We start from the raw sequence: 27,660 nt of genomic DNA on the forward strand, positions 1-27,660 counted from the left end.
ATACATGGGATATTGACAAGGCAGTGCCTTATGCACTAGGCAGGGACATTGTTGCAGGGATTCTGCTTATGCACAGAACTATGCGCAGGAGACCAGGACCTCAGAGAATTGTGGTGTACCAGAAAACTCTCCTCAGAACCCAGAACACCTTATCCGACTAGCTTAGTATCCCATTCGTTAGCCTAGATCTAGCTAGGCGGTCCCAATGTATAGACAAACCAGAACAAGCGACTTAGATATTTCTCAGAAGTGGTGGGAATCCGAAATACCTGTTCGTATCTATTTGTTAGTCCACAACATAATAATACAGACATGGTAAAGTTTAAAGAGTTTATTTTATAAACCTCGCGTCCTAAGATGCAGTACTTTGGCTAACACTAGCAGACTAACAGTACAGATCAGAACCATAAGCATTATTACAATACCATACAGAATGAAAGGAGCAATCATACTAATAATGACAGTGGTATACAGCCACACTCCTTTCTCTAGAATCTAATACATTATTATTATTATTAGACTATTAGAAGGTCTCTTAGGTTAACAGGGGGGACCCCATACCGTATAGATCAGCTTAGTAGAATCACATCAAAGGATCAGCTAGCTCTCTCATGCATCAGCTCTTCTGTTCGAATGTGTGTAAAACCAAACTACTCTGCAATATTAAAGACGCTTGTCCTTCAGATATTGGCAGCTGTATGCATGATATGTCTAGAAAGTGGTACGATCAATCTAATCACAACACTCTGTACCTTCTAGTGACCCAGACTCGTTCTTTGCATGATGTACAGACCAAGGGCACATTTCACTGTTAAGAATGTGAAACAACAGTTTGTTATCCTGTAAGGCAAAGTCGAGTCAGCATTTCTGAAATGAATAACACATAACAACAGTGTCGTGTGCAGCGCAGCAGAAACGACAAGCTGGCTTGCTAACAATTACCTCGGTTATGCTAACTTAGTGTTGTAAATAGGGCGTGGCTTAACCCATCCCACACCCCCCCATGATCGGAGCACAAACCAATAGGGATACACTTATCAAGAACGCAGAGTTCAAGTGATATAGAACGGAACCAAGGGCATGAACTATAAGTCCATATAAGGTAAGTGTAAAGTCCGAGAATGAAAAAAAAAAGAAAAAAATAGTTAAAAAAGTAAAAAAATTGTCGATGAAAAATGAACAGCCCTGGATGCATCCTGGAGCGACAATGTCAATCAGTCAATCCAGAAAGGTATATGCACCGTAAGTTGCAACAGCTTCCAAGAGGAAATCATTGGAGCGTTCCGCAAAAGTATCTGCCATCCAATTTAACAAGGGAAAGGAACACACGTGTGCATCAATTATCGGAGCATCCAGCACCATGATAGGACAACTGTCAGCATCCTCGATATAACTCATTTCAAGGAATTCAATAGCCGCCTCTACGATATCCCAGTTACCAAGGACTCCGTGTGCTGCACCCAAAGCCATAAACCCGACACCAGAGCAATCAAATTCATGAGCCACTAAGGGACACATTAGTTCATCAAAATCCGGGTCAGGTGACGCCAAGTTTGACAGGCACAAGTCCAGAGCCCATTGGAAGGGACAATCTAGGCAATGAAAGACAGGTTGCACACACGTAAAAAAGGGAAACCGGAAAGACAATCCATACTTGACGCTTAAGACCGCCAGAGGTAAGGTGCCGTAGTAATCAAGCATCTGGCTACGAAGATGGAGCAGGCGGAGCATGCTGTCTTGCAACTCCTGGTGTGCAGCCATATCGAAGTGCGCAGATCAACAAGAGGATCCCAGCCACCAAAGCGAGGAGCAAGGGGAACCCTCCGAAGACACTTGAAAAAATAGAATGTAAAAATGCGGGGATCACACCAAAAACAGTCTGGAAAGATGTCACGAGGCCCGAGCCCACAATTTAAAAAAAATGACTAAGGCCAGTCGTAGACGAAGCATTAAAGATAGTTTGAATCAAGGTTCCAAAATGGAGGGGGAGGTCAGTATTTAAAAGAGCTTGTACCTCAGTTTGTGTGTTCGCCACATTAAGAAGAAATGTTTCACGGGACGAAGTCAACGCAACCTCTTTTTTAGACAAAAGAGCCCTTATTCTGCTCATCCTATTGAACTCTGCGTTCAAGGTTGGAATCGCTGGCCAGATGGATATATCGAGTCGGCCTTGCGGGGGTGGGAAAAGGACGTTATTACAGCAAACTACTTTTTGCGAAACAGTGACTATGTAAGGAATACCAACTAGCATCCCACAGCAAGCTTCACTATTTAAAAGCAAATAACTACCGTTGGCAAGCAGCTTAAAAGAAGACGTTATAACTGGCATTGGAATCCCCTTTAGGACACAAGCCAAATTAGGAGCGTGTATATTGCAAGCACCATGTAATTGTATATGTCTACAAACCACAGAATGATCAGGAGCGGAAGTGCATTCTTCACCTTTTAAGTAAACCTCCTTGCCATCCCTTACGCATCTGTAAGTGAACGGAAGTGACCACGCATCACCAAGTTGTTCATATCTGCCAATGGCATAATGCTTCATGCACGAACTAAATTTGAACAGACACACGCTGAATTCAACTCAGCAACAGAAAAAGGTAAAGGTTCTAATTTTTCTATGTGCAACGATGCGTAAGTTGCGTCTTTCATGGACATGAACTGCTGTTTTGCTGTCAAATTAAAAGGAAGGAACAACGATGAAATATTCATGTAATCCCAAGGGACTTTCCCTGCCTTTAACGTTTGTAATGTCCATGCAAACTGCATAATTGACCGCAAATGATTTTGGCCATGATACAACACAGATACATCATCTTGCACAATATCTACGACAGAAGAAACAATATTATCTAATGTATAAATTCTAGAAGACAAAGTATTAATACTATTATCTATCACAGCCAATACTTTTTCCATATTGGCCTGGTCAATAGCACGTAATCTAGAAGCAGCTTCAATTTGCGACAATTTCCAAATTTCATTGTAAATAGCATAAGCCCATCTTTTGGACCTGCCATTTGCAGGACCCTTAACAAAATCATTCAAATCTATTTTGTCATTTAATCGTGATAAATGAAGCTTAACTGAAGTTAACGTGGAATGTTGCAGCCACGACTGACATAACTTACCTACAGAGTAGGTAGTCACTGTGTGTGAAGATGTAAAACGAGGGTCAACCCTAAGTTGTGTATACCCCGGAGCCAAATCCAAAAACCGACGTTGACAGGAGTCTGAGCTTGTTTGCCAAACCCACCAACCCTCAGAATTCAATGTTGAAATATTGAAGGTGTCTTTGGAAACAAGGGACTGCAACATAGTAAGGGACAGATCTGAGTGATTCTCCCAACCAGGATAAGCACCCAGATCCGGGATCGAGGGGGAAATTAATTTTTTAGATATAGCAAATCCAAAACAGGTGGTCTGAAAAATAGACGAATTCAAAAATAATATATGGTTTGGGATAAGACAGGCACGATGCAAGGCCTCCGTTCCCTGTACTTGCCACGGTTTAGTTCCCCAAACCGATTTAAGATCGATAGTAGCTTTCCATACTTCATAACCTCCAATAGCCAATTCATCCATAAAGGATTTGGAATATAATAATTTTGTGTGTGTCAATCTAACCTTAGAAGTGGGTTCTACCGCCCCCTTAAAATAAAAAGAAGCAGGGTCTGACACACTAAAATCCGAAAAGTATGTGAATTTTTTCAATAAAGTGGCAGAGCTGCCAGGCATAGGGACAGGACAATGTTCCCACTGAGTGAAATTAACAAAATTTCGAAAAGTATTTGCTCTGTGTAGGAAATGTGTGCCATAATGTTGAAAACAAAATTGCTCATCATAGTTTGCAGTATTTAAATACAGATCTTCAGCATCAAATGCAGCATAATATTTTAAATCAGAAAACAGTGCTTCTATTGCTTGTACATCCCAATCATCTGATCGGATGTTTTGTTTAACTACATCACCCATAGAAACACGAAAAACAGTTGGCACATTAATAACTTCGGTGGGACCATGAATTTGAAAGTTCACTGCATCCCAAGCAATCCCATCACGTACAGGCCAGGCGGTGATGTTCACAAAAGTCTGGTCTCTTTTCATGATGTGTGACGAGGAATGGGGGGCCAAAGTTCCATCAATCAATCGAATTGTAGAACGTTCATTCAGGTAGTGTCCATTGATAAGTCTAAAAAACACTACCACAAAGCCAATTGTCATGAATAAAAAATACAAATCAGCACCAGCCAGATGTAAGTCCAAGGTGCAACCAAAAAATGTCTCTTGAACCAGGCAAAAAATATAGAAATTTTGGAAGGGGCAGTGGAAGTCAATGATTCAGTTTCAAAGGAAGAATGGGACTGGGAAAGTGCTGTGGTATGTAATAGGTAATATGTATAAAGAAACTTGGCTTAGAGGGATCAATCTCTTGTTTATTTTTACACAAGAAACAATCAATTTTCTCGGTAATTACTTATTTCTTGTAAGAACATTTATAAACATTATTTATCAGAAACGAATATCTCTTGGTGGACATCAGAAAACTAAACACATAGTATATACCAATTTAAAAGACATGAAAACAAAGTCATAACATGACAACCTCTATGTACAATTTCCTTAAATCATATATATATACACACCTTATATACACAACAAATTATCAAATGTCAATTCCCCTAACTATGGTTCCAAAAGATGTATACTTATTATTTACAGTAATACATTTGGAGGTAATCCTTTTTGGCATCAGAGGTATTACTCCTCTCCTATTATTTTGTGTGTCTGCCAAACAAAATATTTCTTTAATCAACACAATCGGTGGACTCCTCCTACGTCAATATGTCGATGCGTTCGCGTTTCAGCCTCCAAATATTTGGCCTCTTCAGGACGGGGATAACAAACTATCTACAGAATAATATAACGAAATGAAAATAAATTAATAAGTACAACTATTTAACTGAAGCTATCCCAAATTAGCCCATGCAGTGTTCGGAAAGACTCCACGGGAACGAGGAAAAACAACCTTATTCCCAGACAATTATTTCAGACCAGAAGAGATAACACCGCAAAAATTATGTGGTGGGCGAAGCAATGGAATTATTAACTCTCATGTGGCGGTGAATACTACAGGTTGTGGAAAGGACCCACCACCACTAGATTAAGGTATGTAATAGGGGCAAAGGGACTTCTGCAGGATAAGCATACTCAGGATCATCAGGCAAACCACCAGCAGTAGGTGGCACAGGCGGATCAGCAACTGTGAGCATCTCAATGGAAACCTCAGGCACGATGATAGAGGGTGGCACCACAACAGAGTTTCTCAACATTGAAGGGCAGGAAACCGAAGGTGTCATACTATGGAGAATCGGCCACCCTGTGTAGCTTGACATTCTCAATCGAAATGTACCTGTTATCCTTGCGACCAGGAAGTGCAGGCAAAACAACTGTATGTGTACCCAGTACACCAAGCACCGGGACTGGTGCACGATAAGAGGGGCCAAACTCCTTCTTGTTCTCCACCTTCTCACGGACCAGGTCACCAACTCGAGGTAGCCAGCCGACTACCGGAATCAGGAGCGCTTCTTCGGATGTAGAGGGCACGTGTTCCTTTGCTAGAGTGTCTCTGGCTTCTTGTAGATTCTGCAATACAGCACAAAGGCGCGGCAGCCGCCGCCATGTCTAGACCATCAAGGTCTGGAACAAACATTCTCACTCCAAAGAGCATCATGTACGGGGTCCTCCCACCCAGAGACCTTCTAGGGAGGTTATTAAGTGCACGTTGGACGTCATACAAGTGGGCAAGCCAGTTCCGGCCTGTACCTAATACCTTGGCTGTCAACGATTGCTTTAGGTCAGGGTTCATTCGTTCCACAACACTGTTGCCCTCAGGCCGGTATGGAGACGAAAATTTGACTTGGACCCCCAAACTTCTCATAGCTTCTTTGTACGCCTTAGAGGCGAACGCCGGGCCCTGATCAGAGTGAAGGGTACCACATGCAAAACTCCCTATAAAGACACGCAATACTTTGATGACAGTCCTGGCATCAGCACTCCTTTGTGGCCACACCCACAGAAAACGTGTGCACGAATCCACTGCAACCAAGATGTACTTGTACGCAGTATCAGAGGTAAAAACCGCAGTGATCTAAATAAACACACGCAAGCGGTTGATTAGATATATGCAGTTGCGTTGGAGGTGGACGCGCAACAGAAGAAGGTTTAATCTGCTGGCAAACGTCACAATGAAGCACATAAGCCCGCGCTTGTTTATACAAACCGTACCACCAGTAACGCTGCTGCAAAAGAGACACAGTTGCCGATACTCCAGCATGCGCAGACGCAACACCTTCGTGGGCAGCCGTTATCAAAGCTGGTCTGCTGTCCGCGTTGGGAATCAATCTATCACCAACGTCGTTAATCCTCACTAACGGGACTTTATCAGGACTTAAGTGATAATGGTATCGAGAAGGGAAACCTCTAGGGAAGTTTGTCCCAGTCTCAGAAGCAGCAATAGCTGCCAAGATGTCAGCATCAATCTTAGATTTTGATCTTGTAACTGCTGCTACTAAATATGTCGCCACTGCGGTTTTTGCTGCCTCGTCAGCCAAACTGTTACCGACAGCATGGACACCAACTCGTTGGTGACCAAGAGTGTGAATTACATTCACAAGTGGCAGACTTCCTTTAAGTTCTGCCACTCGAGCCCAAAGCGTTTTATGCTTCACTGTGCCACCTTTGGAATCACGAAAACCATTCATAATCCAAAAAAGCAAATTGTCGTTGTAAGATTGAACACAATAGTAAGAATCACTAACTATAAGAGTAGTGACCCTGTGATCAGCAAACTCAAGTGCAAGCACTAGAGCATGAAGCTCCGCCAACTGCGCGGTACAATCACCCAATGACTGCGTATGCACTGCATCAGATTGGAACTCTCCATTTACGAAAGTACCGACTACAATTGCGCAAGCCGCTGAATAGGCGTGCTTCGATCCAGTTGCGGGTTGCGCCGACCCGTCAGTGTATATGACACAATGGTATTCCTCGATGGGGCGCAATGACAGAGGAGCAGGATGAACGAATTCATACTCCAAACTCTCCTGAGTCTGCAACGCCGCATCAAAGATGTATTCGACGTCAGGCGAAGCTAAGGAGGTTGCCCATTGTATCCACCTTGGATGCAAAGCCTTAGAATTCGGTACACTAGCTTTAGTGACTGCTTCCAGTGCAGGAAACGGTGTTACCACTAGCATGCGTTTTCCTTGTGATAGCGCTCGTTCTTTCAGGATCGCCATCTGAACTGCCGTTAAGACTTTCTCAACAGTGGAAAAACGCAGCTCAGCCGAAGTGTACAGATGAGATTTGTATGCAATGGGGACTGTGTCGCCCTCATTGAACGTTAAGTACGTGAAACCCTCCGCGCCTGGAACAATTCTAATGACCAGGTTGGTGTGGTTGTCACGAGTTTTTAAATATTTAGCAGTAAGAAGATCAGTCTGCAAAGAATACAATGCTAATGAATGCTCTGGCAGCCAGCAAGATCTGGTAAAAGTTGGTTGTATCAAGGCATAAAGTGTCTTGATACGCTGGGCATAATCAGGAATGTAGGATCGACCGAAATTCAGAAAGCCCAGCAGGGATTGTAGTCTTTTTAGTGTCGTAGGGATACGAAGGCGTGCGCATTTCTCAAGGAATTGCGGTGCCAAGCCTCGACCCTCATTATTGAGTTCGTACCCCAAGAACAACACTGTAAACTCAGCAATGTGGGACTTCTTAAAGTTAAACTTGTAACCGAAGTCTGCAAACATAGTCACTATGTTATCCACACGAGCAAGGTGTGGAAGCAACTCGTCGTCAGTCAGATAGATGTCAGCAACATACGAGTATGCCTCCGGGTCTACCATCTCTAAGAGAGAGACCACGCGAGCGGCAAAAATTCCAGGGCTGTTTTTATAGCCCATCGGGAGCCGTTTGAACAATTTTTGTTTTCCACCCGAGGTAAATGCCGTCCACTCATAACTATGAGGGGCCAGGTTATGGCAATAAAAGCCATTGGATAAGTCGAGCGTGGTTTTGAAACGTTTTCGCACAAGACTATCGACGAGAGCCGAACTATGAGTATTTTGTACCACACACGTCCGGCAATGCGAGTTTAAATGCCGGTAATCCAAAACTAGGCGGTACGACCCGTCAGGCTTCGTCACAGTGAATAAAGGATTATTCATGGGTGACACACATGTCTCAATCACTCCTTGATATTCCAATTGTTCAAGGATGGACGCGACGTGAGGTCTTGCCTCGCGACGCATGGGGTATTGGGGTCGAGGCTGGGGATCGGACCGCAATGGAATCTCATGATTGGGAGAACATTTATCCCAGCCAACCTGATTACGATATAACGCAGGTGCAAGCACCTGTGCCCACTCCCCGGCTAACCTATTAGACTCATCCGTGGGCACTGCGTGCCCAAAGTAAGGAAGAATTACTTCCTCTCCCCTTGGAGCTTCCAAAATGAAAGCTGGAGGCCAATCTTTCTCCGCCAAAAGAATATCATAGGTGGTCGTAAGATTATCCCAAAAAACCACTTTAATTTTGCGTTGTATGTCACCCTCGATATTAAGGACTATTTCAAATAATCTTTCTGGGGGAGCTACGCGAGTATCAGCAGTTTCAACTGTCACATAAATGTCAGTTGCTGTCGCCTCCAGAAATGGACGCAATGCTTCCCGCACTACTGTAACTTCCGCCGCGCTGTCTAGCAGCGTTAGTGCCCATGTCAGGTTCCGAAGCTGTGTCCTGACCATCTGAGGCATATCTCGCTGAGATAGCAGCAACTTTCTTTTTCTGAAACGGTGGACGTTGTCTGGCAGTGTCTTCCTGCTTGCCTTTACCCTCAGTCTGGCGGGGCTGGTCTCGACCTTGAGTTCCCCGTCCTCTCCCACGCTCTCCACCACCAGTATGCAAAGTCGATGTTTCCTGTGAAGAACGAGGAGAGCGTTGTTCAGAAACCTGAAATCTATCAGGTGACTTAATATGAGTACGATCGCGCAAATCATAAGTGCGTTCACTATACGACTGTACGGGTGAGGCAGGACGAGAAACCTGTTTCTGTTGCTGCTTCTCTTGTTTTTTGGCTCGCCAACTTTGTTTAGGAAAGTTGGGCTTTTCGTCTTTTGTAGACAAACTCACCTTAGTTTGCTGCACTACATCAGGAATTTTGATGGTGGGTTTCACGCCTAAGGCACTACGGCCAACCATCCTATAGGCTTTCGCAATAATTTTTGCGAACTCCCTGGGTTTATCGGCATCAGCCACAAGTTCCAGCATATTACCAACTTGGAACTGCATGGCATCTCCTTTGAGGTTGCCCATTACCATGGAACAAACCACATCGAAACTGTCGACAAGCCTTAATCCTAACTCAATAGCTGCCTCCGCACCATGACTTTCTTGGACTTTCTTGATGACGGAGGGTAGTACAGACATAGACGGAGTGCCGTAGCACTTCGAATAGGTCGCAGCAAAGACCTTGCCCCAATTGTCACAATCAACAAGTTCAGGGACCAGGTCCTGCGGCAAAGTAATGGTGAGTATCCTGAGTTTATCCACTGGAGTAGTGTTTGGAAACACGGCTTCTAATTGATCAAATTTTTCCGCAAGCCAGTAAGGAAATTCATCCTTACTGAGGGGGCGCTTGCCGACAACCGCATTAACCATAACAGGGCTAATCACCACCGCGTGAAGGTGATCCGTCCCGTGCCCAGCAACCGCAGGTGCTCCCACCTGAACTGTGCGTGACACATACTGCACTAAAGCCCTATGGACCGTAATCAGGGCTGTGTGTAGTGTTCGTAACTCACCCACTCCCACCGTTAGGTAGCATGGGTGTGGTGTATATCCGGCCAGTACCGGCCAAGTGGCCCCTGCAATGGACAACGGGCCCATTCTCGCCGGTACGACCTCATGGGGGAGGGCGCCATTAAACCAAATTGTATGCTGCCATGCAGAAATAGGTATTTCTAGCGTCCTATATGGGGCATAAACCGCAGGCACAGGCGTGACTGTATATTCGTGGAACAAATTATCGTCCGTATCCACCTCCTCAAAGGTCACCCAAGAGTAAAACAACTCATAAGGGTAGGTGGCATCAGCACTGACCACAAAGACCACGGACATCCCGTCATCAGGGACCCCAGAAGCCCTCAAATGAGTGCGTAGAGGCACCCTACTATGAGCGGGAATATTAACCGTCATAAGGACACACTAAAGAGTAACAACGATATTTACAGTAGCACTTGGGCTCAAAAGTTGTAACCTTTTTAATTTTCAAGCTTGATAGAACCTTTAGTCAAAACCTAGGTAGGTTAAACCATCACTCTTGTTTTCCGGAAACGAGAGTGAGGGTAGTTGTGGACTAATCTCAAGTACTACTAAAGCGTCTCAGATCATAAGACCAAACGTTAGGTGCGCCATGTTGCAGGGATTCTGCTTATGCACAGAACTATGCGCAGGAGACCAGGACCTCGGAGAATTGTGGTGTACCAGAAAACTCTCCTCAGAACCCAGAGCCCCTTATCCGACTAGCTTAGTATCCCATTCGTTAGCCTAGATCTAGCTAGGCGGTCCCAATGTATAGACAAACCAGAACAAGCGACTTAGATATTTCTCAGGAGTGGTGGGAATCCAAAATACCTGTTCGTATCTATTTGTTAGTCCACAACATAATAATACAGACACGGTAAAGTTTAAAGAGTTTATTTTATAAACCTCGCGTCCTAAGATGCAGTACTTTGGCTAACACTAGCAGACTAACAGTACAGATCAGAACCATAAGCATTATTACAATAACATACAGAATGAAAGGAGCAATCATACTAATAATGACAGTGGTATACAGCCACACTCCTTTCTCTAGAATCTAATACATTATTATTATTAGACTATTAGAAGGTCTCTTAGGTTAACAGGGGGGACCCCATACCGTATAGATCAGCTTAGTAGAATCACATCAAAGGATCAGCTAGCTCTCTCATGCATCAGCTCTTCTGTTCGAATGTGTGTAAAACCAAACTACTCTGCAATATTAAAGACGCTTGTCCTTCAGATATTGGCAGCTGTATGCATGATATGTCTAGAAAGTGGTACGATCAATCTAATCACAACACTCTGTACCTTCTAGTGACCCAGACTCGTTCTTTGCATGATGTACAGACCAAGGGCACATTTCACCGTTAAGAATGTGAAACAACAGTTTGTTATCCTGTAAGGCAAAGTCGAGTCAGCATTTCTGAAATGAATAACACATAACAACAGTGTCGTGTGCAGCGCAGCAGAAACGACAAGGTGGCTTGCTAACAATTACCTCGGTTATGCTAACTTAGTGTTGTAAATAGGGCGTGGCTTAACCCATCCCACAACATTTGAAGATCACTCTTTCTTTTACTGGAAATGGTAGGGGGATTTCAGGGCCAGTGTTCCATGGTCATGTTCTTATAAGCCAAATAGTAGGCAGCAACATACTCTACACTTTCTAGAGGGTTGGTAGTGAAGCCTTACTGAGGCCTAAGCTGTCGTTGTAATGCAGGTATGGCTTGACCACATCTAGGATCTGAGATATTGTCCCAGAGCAACTGAGCAATATCAAAAGCCCTTACAGTGCACCCAAGTGGTGAAATGCTGTTTTGGAGACACCATGCAATTGGTGTGAGGTGGGCTGATAAATCTCCATATTTGCACTCGAGGAAGAACCAGTTACTCAACATCCACCGGTGAACGTGAAAATCAGTGAGACAAATTATTCAGGTTGCCAGATTCTTAATCCGGCTGGTGGTAAAATTGTACATCATCACGAGTATGTGCTAACCTGTCTTGTAGGTGTCTAAAATGGGAGCAACGGGGCCCTGTGAATGTTGAATAGCATTATACAAGTTGAATTTGGTTATGTAGTGAGACATTAACCAGACACCTAAGGTGCAGAGAATCTATTCCCTAGATGCTTATTTCTTTTTTTTATTTAATAAATAATGTTGCATATGATTTTTTCCAGAAGGTTTAAGAGCTCAGAGGTGGATTCTCAAAAAAAGGTGGTGCAATCCCAGACTAAACACAGGGTTTTTTCCTTGCTCTGGGCTGGTGACCATTGCATTTGCCTGTTCTCCATCAGGGTTACTGAGTCGCACAGACCGCCCACTGGAGGAGTGGTGTAGCTCAGGGACATCTCTATATCAAGGTGGGGCTGCAGATATTTGGGAACCAAGCTACAAAACCCTTTGAGCACAAGTTGAAAGCCTTGCAGGTAACTAGCATACTGTTAAGACCTTTGTGCTGCCTTCCATAGCAGAGACACTTTCCATCTCCAGCCTCATCAGCAAGTAGGCGTGATGACACTCCTTTTCCTGCCCCCTTGATATACCTCCTTAAAAAAATTGTCGTCCAGAGATTTTCATTTTTCATTTGTGTTTTTGTATCATTAGAGAAGTAATTTACCTTGGGTAGACATTGCTAAACCGGGCCAAATTTTTCTGGACAACATTTTTTAAAATGGCAAATGTGTTGCAGTGATGTTTCAGGAGTCACGAGACCTATATTCTTCATTTTGGGGTCATAACATAGGTTTTGGCGGTCAAGTAGTCTTATGGAGACAGAAAATAACTCCTCAGAGCAACCTTTCTGCCATTTTCCAACATTGCGGCTCTATATTGATGTGTTTTAGCCATCATATTGGTAACTTATTTTAATATTATTTTTGTTTCAGGTTTTCTATTGATTCGAATTCTTAAACATGAGCAAAGCAGGTGGTAGCAGAGGATCTTTACCTAAAGCTAACCTCAACTGCTGCTGGACAGAAGAGAGTTTGAGATGCTAGCAGAAAAATGGCAAGGCGAAGTTCACAAAAGATTGAAACTGATGGGTGAAGAGGATCAAATATTTTATCATTGTAACAGCAAGTGCTACAAGTCATATACAATGGAACAAAATCATCAAAAAATAGCAGAAACCAGTGAATCACAAGAATCTGAGTCTTCTGGTAAAGCGAAGACAATCAAACCCAATGCTCATCCACTTAGAAGATCGATGGCTCCCCCTCGTCCACCTCCAACAACTGACCAGAAAGCAGAGGATCTTCAATGTGTTATCCCCGGTTTAGCCAGAACAAGGGCCAATGGGATTAGCGAAAGAAAAAAGAGCAGAGTATGTGAGTGTGAAAGGGCAAACATGTTTTTATCTGCAGCTTGTTTCTTCCAAGGTTAAGTTTTCAGCCGAGTAGCTGATCTAAACAGCGAGGTGAATGTATTTGTAGCAGATTTGTAAGCCCACCCGAACTGCATGCGTGCATACATTCGAAAATATGAATGTACAATGAGCTCCCAGAAGCAACATAACCGCCAGCCTTCAGTTAATTTTCCACTCTTTAAAATATCAAATTAAGTTTTAAAGCCACTCTTGAGTGCTGGCTATGGGTTTACACTCGGTGAGATCAAAGAAATAATGGTCAGCATTGATGAAACTGTATTGATCCTTAATAATGAAGTAAGATTTTTCTGGTGAGACTGTACAAAGACAGAATTCGTTTTTTGTCAGTCTAACAAAAAGAATGAGCCACTTATGGTGTTCTCAGCTGATTTGACTCCTGAAGTTCTTGCTGACAAAATAAGATCACAGTATGCAGTAAAATCAGCATGAACCATTATAAAAAATATCCTGAAAGATTTAGATTATGGTCTTAATGACATATTTTGTGATGCTCCACAGCTCCGTAAATCATGGGAGTCAAGAAGAATGCCTGATGTTGTCTTAACATTTTTTACATCATTGTTTAATATCAGCAAAACAAACCCGTTACAAACTAAAGTTCTTGAGTTCGGAACAGATGCCAACAACATTTATGATGGGTTTGAAGATATAAGCAAAGAAGTGGAAGACAATCCCATGAACCAACAGGCCTATGCTGTGCAAATGTACTATCTTTTGCAAATCATGTTTTATAAATTACATCATGGCAAAAAGAAAACTCCGCTACACATGATGACTGCCCATGCAATCTATGATAAGTGTAAAAGCAGAGGGCTAATCACTTCAATGAATATGTTGGTGTATCAGCAAGTTATAATTACATAGTACGGAGCAGTAACTTGTTAAGCTCGTGCTGTAAACTTTTGTGAATCCGACAGCACACCACTTCCAAGTCACTTTACCATGAAAGGATTTACAATTGCAGCTCTTCATTGTCTGGAACATCCAGCACACATGATACTGCCATGGTGCTTTTTCAAGACTGTACCAATGAAGTAGCTGCTGGAAAACAAGCTGTGTCAGCTGTAGGCATAAACAAATGAAGCTGCTAACTTATAACCCAACTGCCTTGCCATTGTGTGCAAAATCACTACAAGCCATCAACACATCCCAGTCTACCAGAAAGCTTCAAAGTGGCTGATGACGTGGATCTTCTACCTGATTCTGCAGTCCGCAAAGCTGATTTAACTGAATGTATCATATCGATTATTCGGTGCAGACTGAAGGATGAAGAGAAGCCAGTTCCACTGTGGGCTGGAATTCATTCTTTGATCTCCCAGAATATTGTCTCACTGAAGAAGGATGGGTTTTTACCACTAACGCCATCTCCAGTCACAAACTATGCAACAGTATACACTGCTCTAAATTCCGAAATGTGCGTGCTCACCCTGTCAATTTTCTGCAATGAAGGTGTTTTCCGTATTATATCTGAAATTTTTATGAGCAATCCAGTAGAAGTTATCCCAGTGGATGTGGCATAGACGATGCACTTATTGAGGTTGAAATCTTTGGAAGCAAAACTGTACAGTCAGTATTGAGCAGAACTCATTATGTTTGTTCGTTACAAGGTATGCTCATCATATCTGAGGCTATAGAATCATTGTGTTGGAATGCTTTCTGGAACAAGAATGACAAATAAGGTTATGCATATCTTATCTCAGAAGTGAACAATGCACAGGATGCACTTCATTCAAAAGACATTCTGCAAAGCCAGACAATGTTGCTCAATTGCAGCTAATTTAACATGAAGTCTTTTCTATTTGAAGTGTTTTCAGAGCGATAACAAATTCAAAATTAATGGACCATATTGAAACTGTCCCTCACCACGAACTTGTGGGAAAGAGAGAACGTTTTCATAAAGATGTTGACAGCCTTCTTCATTTTGTGCAGCAGCAAGGAAGCCCCTTTGAAATGACTGAGCTTGTGAGACTACACAACTTCGTGAGCAAACAATATGTGGATAACGTCATAAAGACACGTCTACTAGATATCCTGGAACATGGATAAAAACTATACGCAGAACTGAAGTAGGAGAGATTTGTATTGAAAGAGAAAAAGCTGTATGACATAATCACTAAAGCTAAACTTCTACACTTAAATTGTCATAGTAAGAGTTTCGTCCAACCATCCACTATAAAACAGGTTACAAAAAAACAACTTGAAAGGGGAGAATTTATCAAGGACATTCTGTCACATTCTGTCACATGATCTTTTTCCAACAAAAACATTATTTGATGTAGATGCTGCAATCAAAACCAGTGAAGCACAAACTCATACAAGAGCTCAAAAAACACTTTCACCTGAAGAATTTCAATTTGAAAAGGTTACCTCCATGGAAACTGCTGTTGTTGTGGACTATATGTCACAATTGCGAATGGTCAAGATTTCCTCCATGCAAAACTTCAGAGAGGTCGTTCAGACAGTTCTACAGATATCAAAGTCAGTGTGCACCTTGCAAGAACTGTACATTGTCTTTGACAGTAATCTTGAACTATCTGTCAAAGAATGTGAGAGAATCAGATGAATGTCTACAATGGAGCAATTTATCTCGCCTGCATCGAAAATTCAACACCTACCAATGATTGTCAATGAGGAGTTGGTGCCTGCAGAGATTTATTCAAAAGGTACGGCCATATTTTTCAAGAACTTAAAAGCATATTGGAGGAAGCTGACCTTCGTGTTATGCCATATGTTGAGTGGGACGTTCTAAATGGTTCCAATAGAGTCATTGTACTGTCAAATGACACAGATGTTATTATTGTGCTACTTAGATTTTTTGCAATGTTCATAATTAAACGATTGTCAGAGTGATGGATATGTTATGGAACAGGCGAGAAAAGACACTTAATTCTGCTTCATATTTTGTACAAGAAACTTGACCCAGAAATGCTCAGTGTCAAGGCACATATTTTTACGGATTATGACACTATGAGCAAAATTGGAACAAAGCACGAAGCCTTAACTGCTGAACCTGTCTGTCACACATTTGATTATCTTCGGTGCAGTGAGTTCAAGAGATCAGTCCCACTAAGTGACCTTCCACCGACGTCATATTCTGTGCATGGACACATTAAAAGAGCGTTCTACTTGATCAGATGTGTAAATGTTATGGATCATGCATATGTAGAGAAGGATCGATTTGAATTTGGTTGGGAAGATATTGATGGGGTACTAAAACCTGTGAAATTTTTAAAGCCTCTACCACCCAAAACGTACATGTACAGTTCTTGCAAAACCTGTGCTACAGAAGTATGTCCCTGTCGATATGCTCTTCTCAAATGTTCAGCATTCTGCAAATGTACCACGAGCGATTGCCGAAACAAATAAATAAAATGAACTATGAAAATGTGTCTAAAACAGAAGTGATAAACATTCTTTTTTTCATATTCAGATTATAAATATTGTTTGGTGTATACACAAAAGGATTAAAAACCATTATTATTTGTTTCATTTCTATATGTGTCTCTTCTTCCTCTATTATAGCCGCCATTTTGAAAAATGGCAGAAAGGTTGCCCTGAGGAGTTATTTTCTATGCCCATAAAACCGCCAAAACCTATGTTATGACCCCAAAATGAAGACTATAGGTCTCATGGTTCCTGAAACATCACTGCAACACATCCGCCATTTTGAAAAATGTCACCCAGAAAATGTGTCCCTTTCAGCAATGTCTACCCAAGCTAAATTACTTAAATGATCCAAAAACACAAATAAAAAATGAAAATGGCTGGACAACAATTATTTTTACCAAGGTATATCAGGGGGCCGGGATTATCAGAACAAGAGAAAGTCAGTTGGTTGGCTAAGCCACTGTAAAGAATATATAATTAAAATGATTAGAGGGCAGATCCTGCAACAAAGTTAAAAAAAACCCATCAAAGTCACGGTAGTGAGCTGGGGTATGGATAAAAGATTTTCTGAATGAGCAATTAGTTTTTGTGCATAGCAATATTTGGGTTGGCAAGGGAGCTAGTTTTTGGTAAATTTAATTTGGCACAAAGCAAATTCAGCCGATTTTATTGGTAATTTTTTGGTAAAAAATTAAAACATTAGCATAGCCTTAAACAGAGCACGTCTAGTTTTAATTAGTAGGTAATCTTCTGGAGAACGACAGCACGTGGCGAAGTGCTCATAGTATGCAAACAATTGACATGAAAAGATTTCCCACACAAAATAAAATAATTTCCAGCAAATGCTACCACTATTTTAATCACGTTACAACAAACAAATGATGGACGGAATGCTGACAATGCAGACATTCTTCCCCAGTCAAGAGATCTGGGTTAAATCCATCGTTCTTTTAATCACATCACATAAATTGCCTCTCCGTTTTGCCCCTAGAATCCTAACTCTTTTTTCTTCAATTAATATATTACTTCAATAGCTCTCTCTCTCTCTCTCTCTCTCTCTCTCGCTCTCGCTCTCGCTCTCGCTCTCTCTCTCTCTCTCGCTCTCTCGCTCTCTCTCTCTCTCTCTCTTTATCTCTTTCTCTCTCTCTCTCTCTCTCTCTCGCTCTCGCTCTCGCTCTCTCTCTCGCTCTCTCTCTCGCTCTCGCTCTCGCTCTCGCTCTCTCTCTCGCTCTCGCTCTCGCTCTCGCTCTCTCTCTCTCTCTCTCGCTCTCGCGCTCTCTCTCTCTCTCTCTCTCTCTCTCTCTCTCTCTCTCGCTCTCTCTCTTGCTCTCTTTCTCTCTCGCTCTCTCTCTCTTTTTTTCCCTTTATTGGCCCGGTCCATTGCATTCCTGTTTCTGTTGTCTCCTCATCTCTTCACTAACTCTTTTTTAGTGCCTGTTTTGATCCACAAAACCTCTTTCATGTCTAACAGGCACTGGTCCCAGTTTGATGCCTTTGTGCGCGAAGCCCTCCTGAGAAGCCATTGTCAGGTTGAACTGCCGCTCGCAAGCTCCATCTTTGACTTGTATCTTGATCCTGTGGTGGGCTCACTGAAGACCTTCGATGGCAGTCATCTCAAAGGCCATATACTAGCCAATTTTACTGCTGTCCCTCAGGTACATATTTAGTCTGCCATTTCCACTGCTGTACTATGTCCTTTTGTGCCACTTATCAATGTCTAACAGTGCTCCATTCATGCCCTCTCGGTCTGTGGGGGTGTCCTTACTCGTGCTGGATGCGAGCTCCAGGGGGGTAATGGATGCAGTGGATCCGAATAGGTCATTGGTACCCCTGGTCTTGTGACTAGTGCTGTGACTTGTGCTAGCCACTGGACTTATGACTGTTATTTGTTATTTCTGGAGATATTGCTGTTACTGGATGCCCTGAAATTCCTTGGATTCCCAGCCTCCATTGTCACAGTGGTAGAAGAGTGAGTATGGTGCCTGTTGGTATAAAAACCTAACTCCTGGTAGGTGCTTAGTGTCATGATTAAGTCAACATACTAATTTCAGAGACCGCCAAGGGGTCCAACCTACCTTGACCATGTGGTGATGTCTTTGTGTGGGTGTTTCATGGCATGCTGGGTACTGTTTGCCTCTAGAATCAATGGGTGTCTTTGGTGAAAAGCTAGTGGATCTGGGGACATTGTCGCTCTGGTTCTGGTTTGCTCCAATTTCATCTGTTTTTGAAGTAGTGATGAGCATTGTGTACTGTAGAGCAGCTGTTGATTATGGACAATCCACAATAGTAACAGTACCTTAGTATAATGTGCGACATGCATCTGTGCTGCTCTGTTCCTAACTTGGTGCATCCAGCTACCTTCATTCCTTCTGTGTGTGGGTGGGAGGTTCAGATCAACAAAAGGTACTGATGTGTGCTCCTGCTTCACCCTCTAGTTCCCCTGTTATAGCTTAACAGGAATGTCTCATTCTGTTTTGTTCAGGTGACTCTGTAGTTTGTGCCTGACATAATCGGTTTATCTTACCTCTCATGTGTGGGATGTCTGTAAATTTCATTCACTTACCGCTTACTCCTGCTGCCTATTATTGCCAAAGAGCCTTATATTTAAGGCATGAGGATCTTTCTGAAAGAAGGATGTTTCTTTGGTATCTTCTGACCATTCTTCGTACCTCAAAGGGAGACCCTTTTTCTCCACAATTTGCTCTCTCTAGAATCACTTAATCGTACACCATATCTTAGAGTCTCAAGAGGATCCTAATTAAACATGCAAGCCTCTAGTAAGGAAGATGTCACTACAGAAAATGTATGGACCACTTTGAGCTACATAGTAAGCATCATTTGCTAAAATCCAAGAAGCGGGAGAAACATGCACTCAATCAGATGCCTGAGCTCTCCACTCCTGATAATCAGAAATCGAGAAGACACAAAAACTGTGGACATTACTAGTCATTGATAAATTTAAAAGCCCCAGTATTTTAGTAGAATCATTCTGCAATTGGGATGATCTGCCACGGACAATCTTTAGGAAGCGCATCAGTTCCTTCATTTCCACCCAGTGGCTTGTGTAGCTTTTAAATGCCACTTCACAGAAGGCTCATTGAGGCAATTCAGGACTGGAAAGAGCACAGTCTTTAAATAAGTATTTACTAGAAAGGTGAGTGAGGGTTCCTTGTTACGTATTTATGGATATATATTTGACCACATGTTAGAATAGGAAGGATTTTGGATTAGACTGCCTCAACTCTTCATGAACATGGATTCTATCTGTAAAAGACCGACAGGCTAATCTTCACAGTAACACTGCTGGAAGTGCCAGATGGCACAAGTAAGTTCTGCAATGGAACTGGGAGTCCCAATGGGCACAACATTAGGAGAATCTTTCTAATCTAATCCAGATTTTGGAGGAGACTACAAAAGATCTACAGTGGTGATTGTTGAGCAGCGATTGCATCATCAGCAGACCCCTCTGCCTTCCTCACCTAGATTTGACAGTGGTGACTGATGAATCACTAATGGGATGGGATGGACTTCTGCAGAAGGTGGAGATCAGAGAACTCTGGTCTCCGGTGGAGAAAGTGCTCCACATAAACCTTCTGGAACTGCAAACAATTCACTTGGCGCTAAAGGCCTTCCTCCCATCCATCAAGGGAAAGCTGGTTCCGGTGTTCACAGACAACACCACTGCCATGTGGGACTGCAACAAGTAGGATGAGGTGCGGTCTTGGAACCTGTGGCAGGTGGCTCTGTGCCTCTGGACTTGGCTAGAGCACCTGGACATCTTCCTGGACGTACACCATCTGGCGGGATCTCTGAACATCAGGGTAGACAAACTCAGCCATCAATGCCTTGAGATCACGAATGACATCTACATCTGAAGGTGGGGCAAAGTCTCTGCCGCGAATGGGGAGAACTGTGGCTCGATCTATTTACCTCACCAAGAACGCGCAATGACAGCGCTTCTGCACATTGAAGTTTCCCAAGCGGCTTTAGCTTGGAGGTCGGTTTCTGATTAGACCGGAACCAGGGACTCCTGTACACCTTTCTGCGAATACCTCTCCTGCTATGGGTTCTCAACAAAATCAGGACTGACCGGACCCAAGTTATCTTAGTGGCTCCGGACTGGGCAATGAGGGTTTGGTATGCCCAACTCCTGAGCATGAGCTTCTGCCGTCCAATCAGGCTGCCCTTTCAGGAGCACCTTTTGTCACAGCAGCAGGGCAGGGTCCTGGACCCTAACGTGTGCATATTCCACCTTTATGCATGGACATTGAGCACTGACCGTTGAATGCTTTTGATCTTCCTTCTGAGCACTGTGATGTCATCCATGCAGCCAAGCACCCCTCAACAAAAACTCTATAAACCTGCTGGTGGCAAACTTGTGGCTTGGTGTTCCTCCCTTTAAGTTGGTTCGGTTTCTGCCTCCTTGTCGGAGGTGCTGTTGCTTGCACTGTTGTAAGCCCGGCAAGGTCTTGCCTTGGGCACCATTAAAGGTTATCTTTCCGTCATCTCTTTCTTTCCGTCATCTCTTTTTTTGCGGCTATCAGCAGCACTCACTGTTCAAGACATATCCTTAAGGACCTCAACATTTGTTCCCTCCTACACCTTTTGTCATGCCCCAATGGGAACTCAATCTACATCGTCAAGGAGGGTCAGTGAGCTTCAAGCTTGTTCGGTTACACCTCCATGCACCTGTTTCTAGCCATACAAACTGGTACTTCAGACTAGGGCCTCCTGTCTACTGAAAGTGGTGATTCTTTTCCACTTTGCCCAAAACCTTCAAGCTTCCAGCATTTTTCTAAGGATGAAGGGGGAACTCCATTGTGTGGATCCATAAAGAGCCCTCTCTTTTTACATGGATTGAACCAAAGAACACTGGGTGGTTGATAAGCCCTTCATTGGTTACAGTGGAGCAAAAAAAGGCTAGGCAGTGCAGAAACACACCATCTCTCCATGGCTTGTACTCTGTATTAAAATCTGCTATGCACTAGCTAAGAAGCAGCCTTCTTTAGCACACAGGGTACCAGTCCTGGACATTGGCCAAGCTGCCACTTCACTTCATATGTTCACAAAGCACTCTTACTTGGACAGTCAGGTCTGTCGGACCGGCATTTTGCCTGTTTGGATCTCCAGGACTTCCCGGTTTGAGCCCAATCACAGACCCACCTCTGGGGAGGTATTGCTTGGGTATCTATTCTAAGGTGAGGAATCTGTGGTTAGAAATCTCTATCTAATGAGCAAGTTACTTACCGTCTGAAACACATTTTCTGGTAGAGACTCCATCTAACCGCAGATTCTTCACTGACCCTCCCATCCTCCCCGTTCTGTGAAATGGGCTTTTTACCCGAAAGTCCTTGTTAATATCGAAACAATCGTCACACATAGTTCAGTCTGGCTCAGCGTTTTTGGTGCAGAATTAGCCACTAAAGAAACTGATATCAGCACGGCACAGTGACCCTTATATAGGCACCGTGCATGTCACTACCAACATGGACGATGTTGATGCTGAGTTGCTCGATGCTACTTACCAGCACTCCGTGGTACTGCTGAAGATTTTCCTGTTCCAGTGTCACACCTGGGGAATATTCTAAGATGAGGAACCAGCAGTTAGTCTCAAACAGAAAAAAGCATTACCAAAGGTAAGTAACTAGTTCACTAATACCGGATGGTATGTGCTGTAGTTGGGTTCACCTTGGTTTGTGTGTAGTTGTATAATATATAAATACCTTATGGTATGTGCTATAGCGTGGAGTTTCACCTTGATCTGTGTGTTGTCATGTCATATATACTAATGCATTATTGTATTTGCTGTAGTGTGGTTTCACCTGTCTCTTTATTTGCAGTATGAGCGCTTGTTCTACTTGGTGGATCTGCTTTTGGGCTCTTCTCACCCTGTGCTCCTGGCAGGAGAGACTGGGTCAGGGAAGTCGTCCTTTATGAAGATGCTGCTCAACCACAGCCACATTTATCACCGTATTCCTCTCAGCACCTGCCCAACTGCAACCCATGTGCGGCAGCTACTGGCCAGTAAGGTTCCACGCGGCAAGAGGGCTGGCATCCATTTATCCCCACTTCATGAGATTCAGATGACATCCGTGCGAGGTCTACCAACTCGCTATCTTTTATTCCTGGAAGACCTCCATGCGGCTTCTCTTGGTACATGCATTATTTTATTTCTGGGCTCTCACGCCTTTTTCAGTCATTCAGGGAAACACATGAATTACTGCTCCATTTGCTTGTGATTGCTATTTCATCAGGATTTGTGAATTCAACAGTGAACTAGGTGAGACAGAGAACAATTCTTTGGACCCAAGTAAAATGTTAGTGGATTCAAGCCTATCCTGGTGATAAGGAGTAAAAGCATGTCATGTGTCTGTAACAATGAGGGTGCACTTGAGAGAGCAAGAGAGAGAAAGAGAGGGAGGGAGGGATGAAACTGTAGAGAGAAAAGTCTCACCTACAGGACAGAAAAATCACTTTTGCTTGAGTGAGTGAATGAATAAATAAACCTGTACAGTGCAGATATTAGTGAATAAACTTTAAGTGCTTGGTCCAGCATATCAGGATTCAAAGAAAGTACAAACCTTCAATTGTACTCGCTTATTTGGGGAGACAGGGAACATTTTTCTTGCGGAAAGAAAAATGAAACCATAGATCTTTATTTGTGGTGAAGACTACCCTTGAAAATGTTGGCGAATTAAGGTCACATTTTACCACTAATCTGAACAGAATTTATGTGATAAACTAAAGATTGATGTATGTTTTATTCCATAATGGATTAAAAACAGATCAGTATGAACAAGTGTTGAGGATGCAAAGATTTGGACTGAAATGTGCATAAGACCAGCAGATAATGGGAGGCTGACCGTAGGCATCCGGTTGACAGGCGATTTAGATATGATCTGACTGAGGGAGCTGGAACTATAAGAGTGTTAAACTTTGAGGGCAGTGCAGAGAGTTTTGAACTGCATCCTTTCATGTGCTGGCAGCCAGTGTGCACTTCATGGCCAGGAGAAAAACGTCCATTTAAGCTTAAAAGCTGAATGAGTGGTGTAGGTCTGGATTCTTTAGAGTTTGGCCAAAGACTTGCCTCGTAGACCTATGAAAGGGGCATTGCAATAATCGAGGCAGGAAATATTCACTCTAGTGCCAAGGCGCAGTCTTGTGGCAAACAGCCAGGAGGTCGAGGACACCTTATGGAGGCATAGAAGGCCCTTTTTATGACTTCTGTGATTTGGGCTGTGAATGACAGCTCACAGTTGAGGAGGACCATTGAATTGTGGGTGGAGGTCTATTGCATTGGGATTTTTTTATCAGAAGGGCGTCGGGATGGCCTGAACGAGTATTATGGGTATGTGGATATTCGACAGCAGAGAGCTAGTGTCCATTTTTAGAAGTCTCTACAAGTGATGAGTATGATCTTGGAGAGGAAGGAGAACTGTTGTACTTGGTGGATACAGTGTCCCAGAAATATGGCATCAAGTGAGGGCTGTGGACATTACCCCGGTACCTCTTGTAGTCATTACAGCACTACCACTTGGTTGATGGTGCTGAATGATGCTAATATGCCAAGGAGCAGGAAAGTTAATTTTTTCTTCATGAACAGAGTACAGTAGTGTTTTTCCTATGTTTATTATAGTTGTTCAGGTCTCACAGTGATAGTGAATTCCTGGGTCAAAATAGCTGAGAATATTGTTTTTCTAAGTGTGGGTAGAGCGGTCATGTGAATTTGATTTCTAACGTCTTATTAATGCGGGTGAGGTCGTAAATTGGGTAGTAGTTGGACAGAATGATAGGATCCACACTTTATTTCTTAGAAGGCTGACGTATTGAATGCTTTTGTGAAATGTCCCTTGGTGAATGTTTCATCTTCATGACTTCCGCCACAGCGACTGGGAGGATTTCTAGAATATTGCAGTGCGTGGAAGCTAGAGGTGGCAGGGTGGTCGTTAAAAGAAAGATGGTTTGTTGACCAATGGTGAGAATTCTCAGTGCCATCCATATCTTGACTACGGTCCAAATCTTCCCTCCAGCCTTTGTTTTTCCTGACCATGCCCCTCAGGCTTCTTACTTTTTCCACAGGTCAAAGGTGATACATCAATGATTTTGCGATGCACATACAATTCTATGATGAGGCCCGGCACAATGGAGCCTGGGTTTCACTGTCCCAGCATTGTTTTTTCCAGGCACACCATAAAAGCATGTCCTTGTCACAAGCTTTCTTACCAGCATATAAGGAACGATCTTTTGGCAAGGAGGGGCACAGCTGCCAATCAGCATTCATTTTCTCTTGGATATAGCTTCTCCCTTGCTTAGGTACTACCCATTCCCTGAGAGAATGGGCGTGACTTGTGGTAACACCAATCCAACTTGACTTGCAACGCATGACACTTCTCTAGGAGAAAGGGTGGCTTCACTTGCTAAGAGGACTACCACTTGAGATTAATGGACCAATAGCAAACATTATCACATTTGTTATCCTGGTTCTGATTTTCTTTTACTTTGTGACTGTCCTGGGGTGATTCTGATTCACCATGACTTATTTTAGCCATTGTACAATGTTTGTTCATGTTTTTATTAATTTTGATGGACCCTCGAAGAAGTGGTTTTATTTGTATGGAAATAGTTTCCCATTTATGATCCTGGAATAAACAGTTACAGAATTAATGCCAACTGAGTAAGAACTGTGTGGTGGTGTCAAGAGGACTGGTAAAGGATTTGATCTGTTGGTGAACACTAATCTGAGTGTAGAGCACAGGGCTGCTGCTGGTAATAGATAATAGGTCATTATTGTAGTTATTGGTGGGCAGTACGAGCTTGTACATACTTTTCAAGTTATGGTCTAATTACCCACTCATGGTAGAGATATGAAAGGCTAAGCGCCTGCCTTCAAGGTAAGCATAGTTTGTTAAGCAAATAAATGCAAGTTGTTCCTCATATACCTGATTGTCTGCATTTTTACCTTTCAGCTGCTGGTAAAGAGAGTCTGCCCATCCTTGAGGTGCTCCGCCAAGCTCTCTCTGAACATGCAAGTCAAAGTGCAGAGTCGCTCCAGCTTGGGCATTACCTCAACCCTCAGGGACTCAATTATATTGCCACAATATCAACACCAGCAGATCCTGCATGCCCCATCTCACCACGTTTTACCAGGCTTTTCACCATTGTCTCACTCCCAACTGCAACCAGAGAATCGTTAATTAGCATTTATACTCCAAGGACTGAAAAGTGGTTACAGCAGGCCCCTTTACTAGCCAGGCCAGCAGAGACTGCTGCTGCACTGGTCAGCGCCACCATTGACCTTTACCTTTCGACAAAAAGAGCCTTTAGGCCTTCTCCAAGCCACAGCCATTATCTCTTCTCTCTGCATGACATTGAGAATGTATTCAAAGGCTTGTTCTTACTCTCGCCCCAAATTGTGATACTTCTCTCCAACGCAGTGGAAGGATCCAAGTTACTCAGCAGTCAGCCTATTCCAGAGGAGTATTCTCCTTCAACTCTAAATGTAAGAGTTCTTGCCCGCCTCTGGCTCCACGAATCCCTCCGCACGTATTGTGATCGCCTACTGACAGAAGAGGAAAAGGCTCAGTTTGTAGAGATATTGGCAGCAGTTTCAGAATCATCTTTCTGCACCGAGGATGCTATACTTAAGCTGTCTTCTAAAGGGCTGGAGACAGTGGGAGATATGTCTTTGGTTCAACCCCAGGAGAGTGATGGACAGGAATTATTTCCCCCAAAACCTCAAGAAGACCCCTTAGCTAGTCATGATTTACATTATAGAAAAGATGAAACTGTCAAATCAGAAACAGCTGGACAAGAGATCCAAGAGCAGGAAGGAAAACCAGGACAAGAAACAGAGGGAAATACTGTCACTGATGAGTATAGAGTAAAGGTGGATCCCACAATAACAATCGACGCCTTTAATGTCTTTTGTCTGGGTGACAGTGGACGGCTCTCCAGCAACACCACCACTTCAGCGGAGGAGGATGAGAGCGAGAGCCAGGAAGAGAGTGAATTTGACAATACCACTAGTGATACTGACACACTGCCCTCAGTTGTTCAGAACAACCGTTCCAGGGCTATTGTCCCACTTTCTAGTTCTGTTGATGAGCCAAAGAGTTTGAGTTCTGCACCTGGTCATTCAATAGCAACCAAGACCAAGGGCAAGGCAGGAGAACATGCCATCAGTACTCCCAAAACGAAGCCGACCTTGCAGCCTTCACCGCCACCACAGTCAGCCAGGTCTCAAGGTGCTGGATCCTCAGTTAAAAGGCATCACACATTGAGGCGAAGACGTAGAACAGCATCTTCTAAAAATAGAAATGGAACACAGCAGGCTATAACAGTCACAGGCCCCCTTCTGCCACCAAACCTGTTACGGGGCCCAGGAGAAAAGCTGCAAGACCTTATTTTTAGCATGGCTAAGTTTCCAACCAATAGCAGTGTAGCAGGTACACAAGCATACCAGGAATGTAAACCAGAAACACTCACTAACCAACTTTACACACAACTAAATAAAACACATTCAGAGAAGTCTATTGGGCATGAACTTGTGTTTTCTAAAGAGGTTCTGCAGCACCTTACTCGTCTCCTCCGGATCCTGATCACACCTCATGGGCACAGCATCCTCATGGCTATGTGTGTGGGCACTGGTAGACGATTGCTGGTTAGCCTGGCAGCTAAGATCACCCAATCCATGTTGTTTGAAGTACCAGACAATGCCACAGATGCAGAAGTCAACACTTTAATACGTGAAGCTATCTGGAATGCTGGGATTCTGTCGAAGAGCACCACAATCTTGGTACATGAAAGGGCAGGGGCCCACAACTTGCAGAAAGTCTTGGCAGTGATGTCAGAGGGCACCTTTCAAGGCCTTTACCTGCCTGAAGATATTGAAGACCTCTTTCAGGGATTCCTAAAAGCCAACAAGAACATCAAAAAGACAATAAACCCTGAAGTGGTGTTTGAAAGGTAGGAGTCATTTATGTTACACATCTGCATTGTCAGTGTCGTTTCTCC

General features: G+C 43.3%; 1 protein-coding gene across 1 annotated transcript in view; it reads left to right on the top strand.

The window, feature by feature from the left end:
- DNHD1 (dynein heavy chain domain 1) overlaps positions 1 to 27,660 on the top strand; it is an 856,151-nt gene that overhangs the window by 386,508 nt on the left and 441,983 nt on the right. The window contains exons 24-26 of the mRNA XM_085623548.1: positions 18,119 to 18,302; positions 22,488 to 22,800; positions 25,614 to 27,612. Of these exons, the coding sequence (XP_085479674.1) occupies positions 18,119 to 18,302; positions 22,488 to 22,800; positions 25,614 to 27,612 (2,496 nt within the window). The remainder of the gene's footprint in view (positions 1 to 18,118; positions 18,303 to 22,487; positions 22,801 to 25,613; positions 27,613 to 27,660) is intronic.

Source organism: Triturus cristatus, chromosome 8, assembly GCF_964204655.1.
Source record: "Triturus cristatus chromosome 8, aTriCri1.1, whole genome shotgun sequence".
In the NCBI taxonomy this organism is placed as follows: Eukaryota; Metazoa; Chordata; class Amphibia; order Caudata; family Salamandridae; genus Triturus; species Triturus cristatus.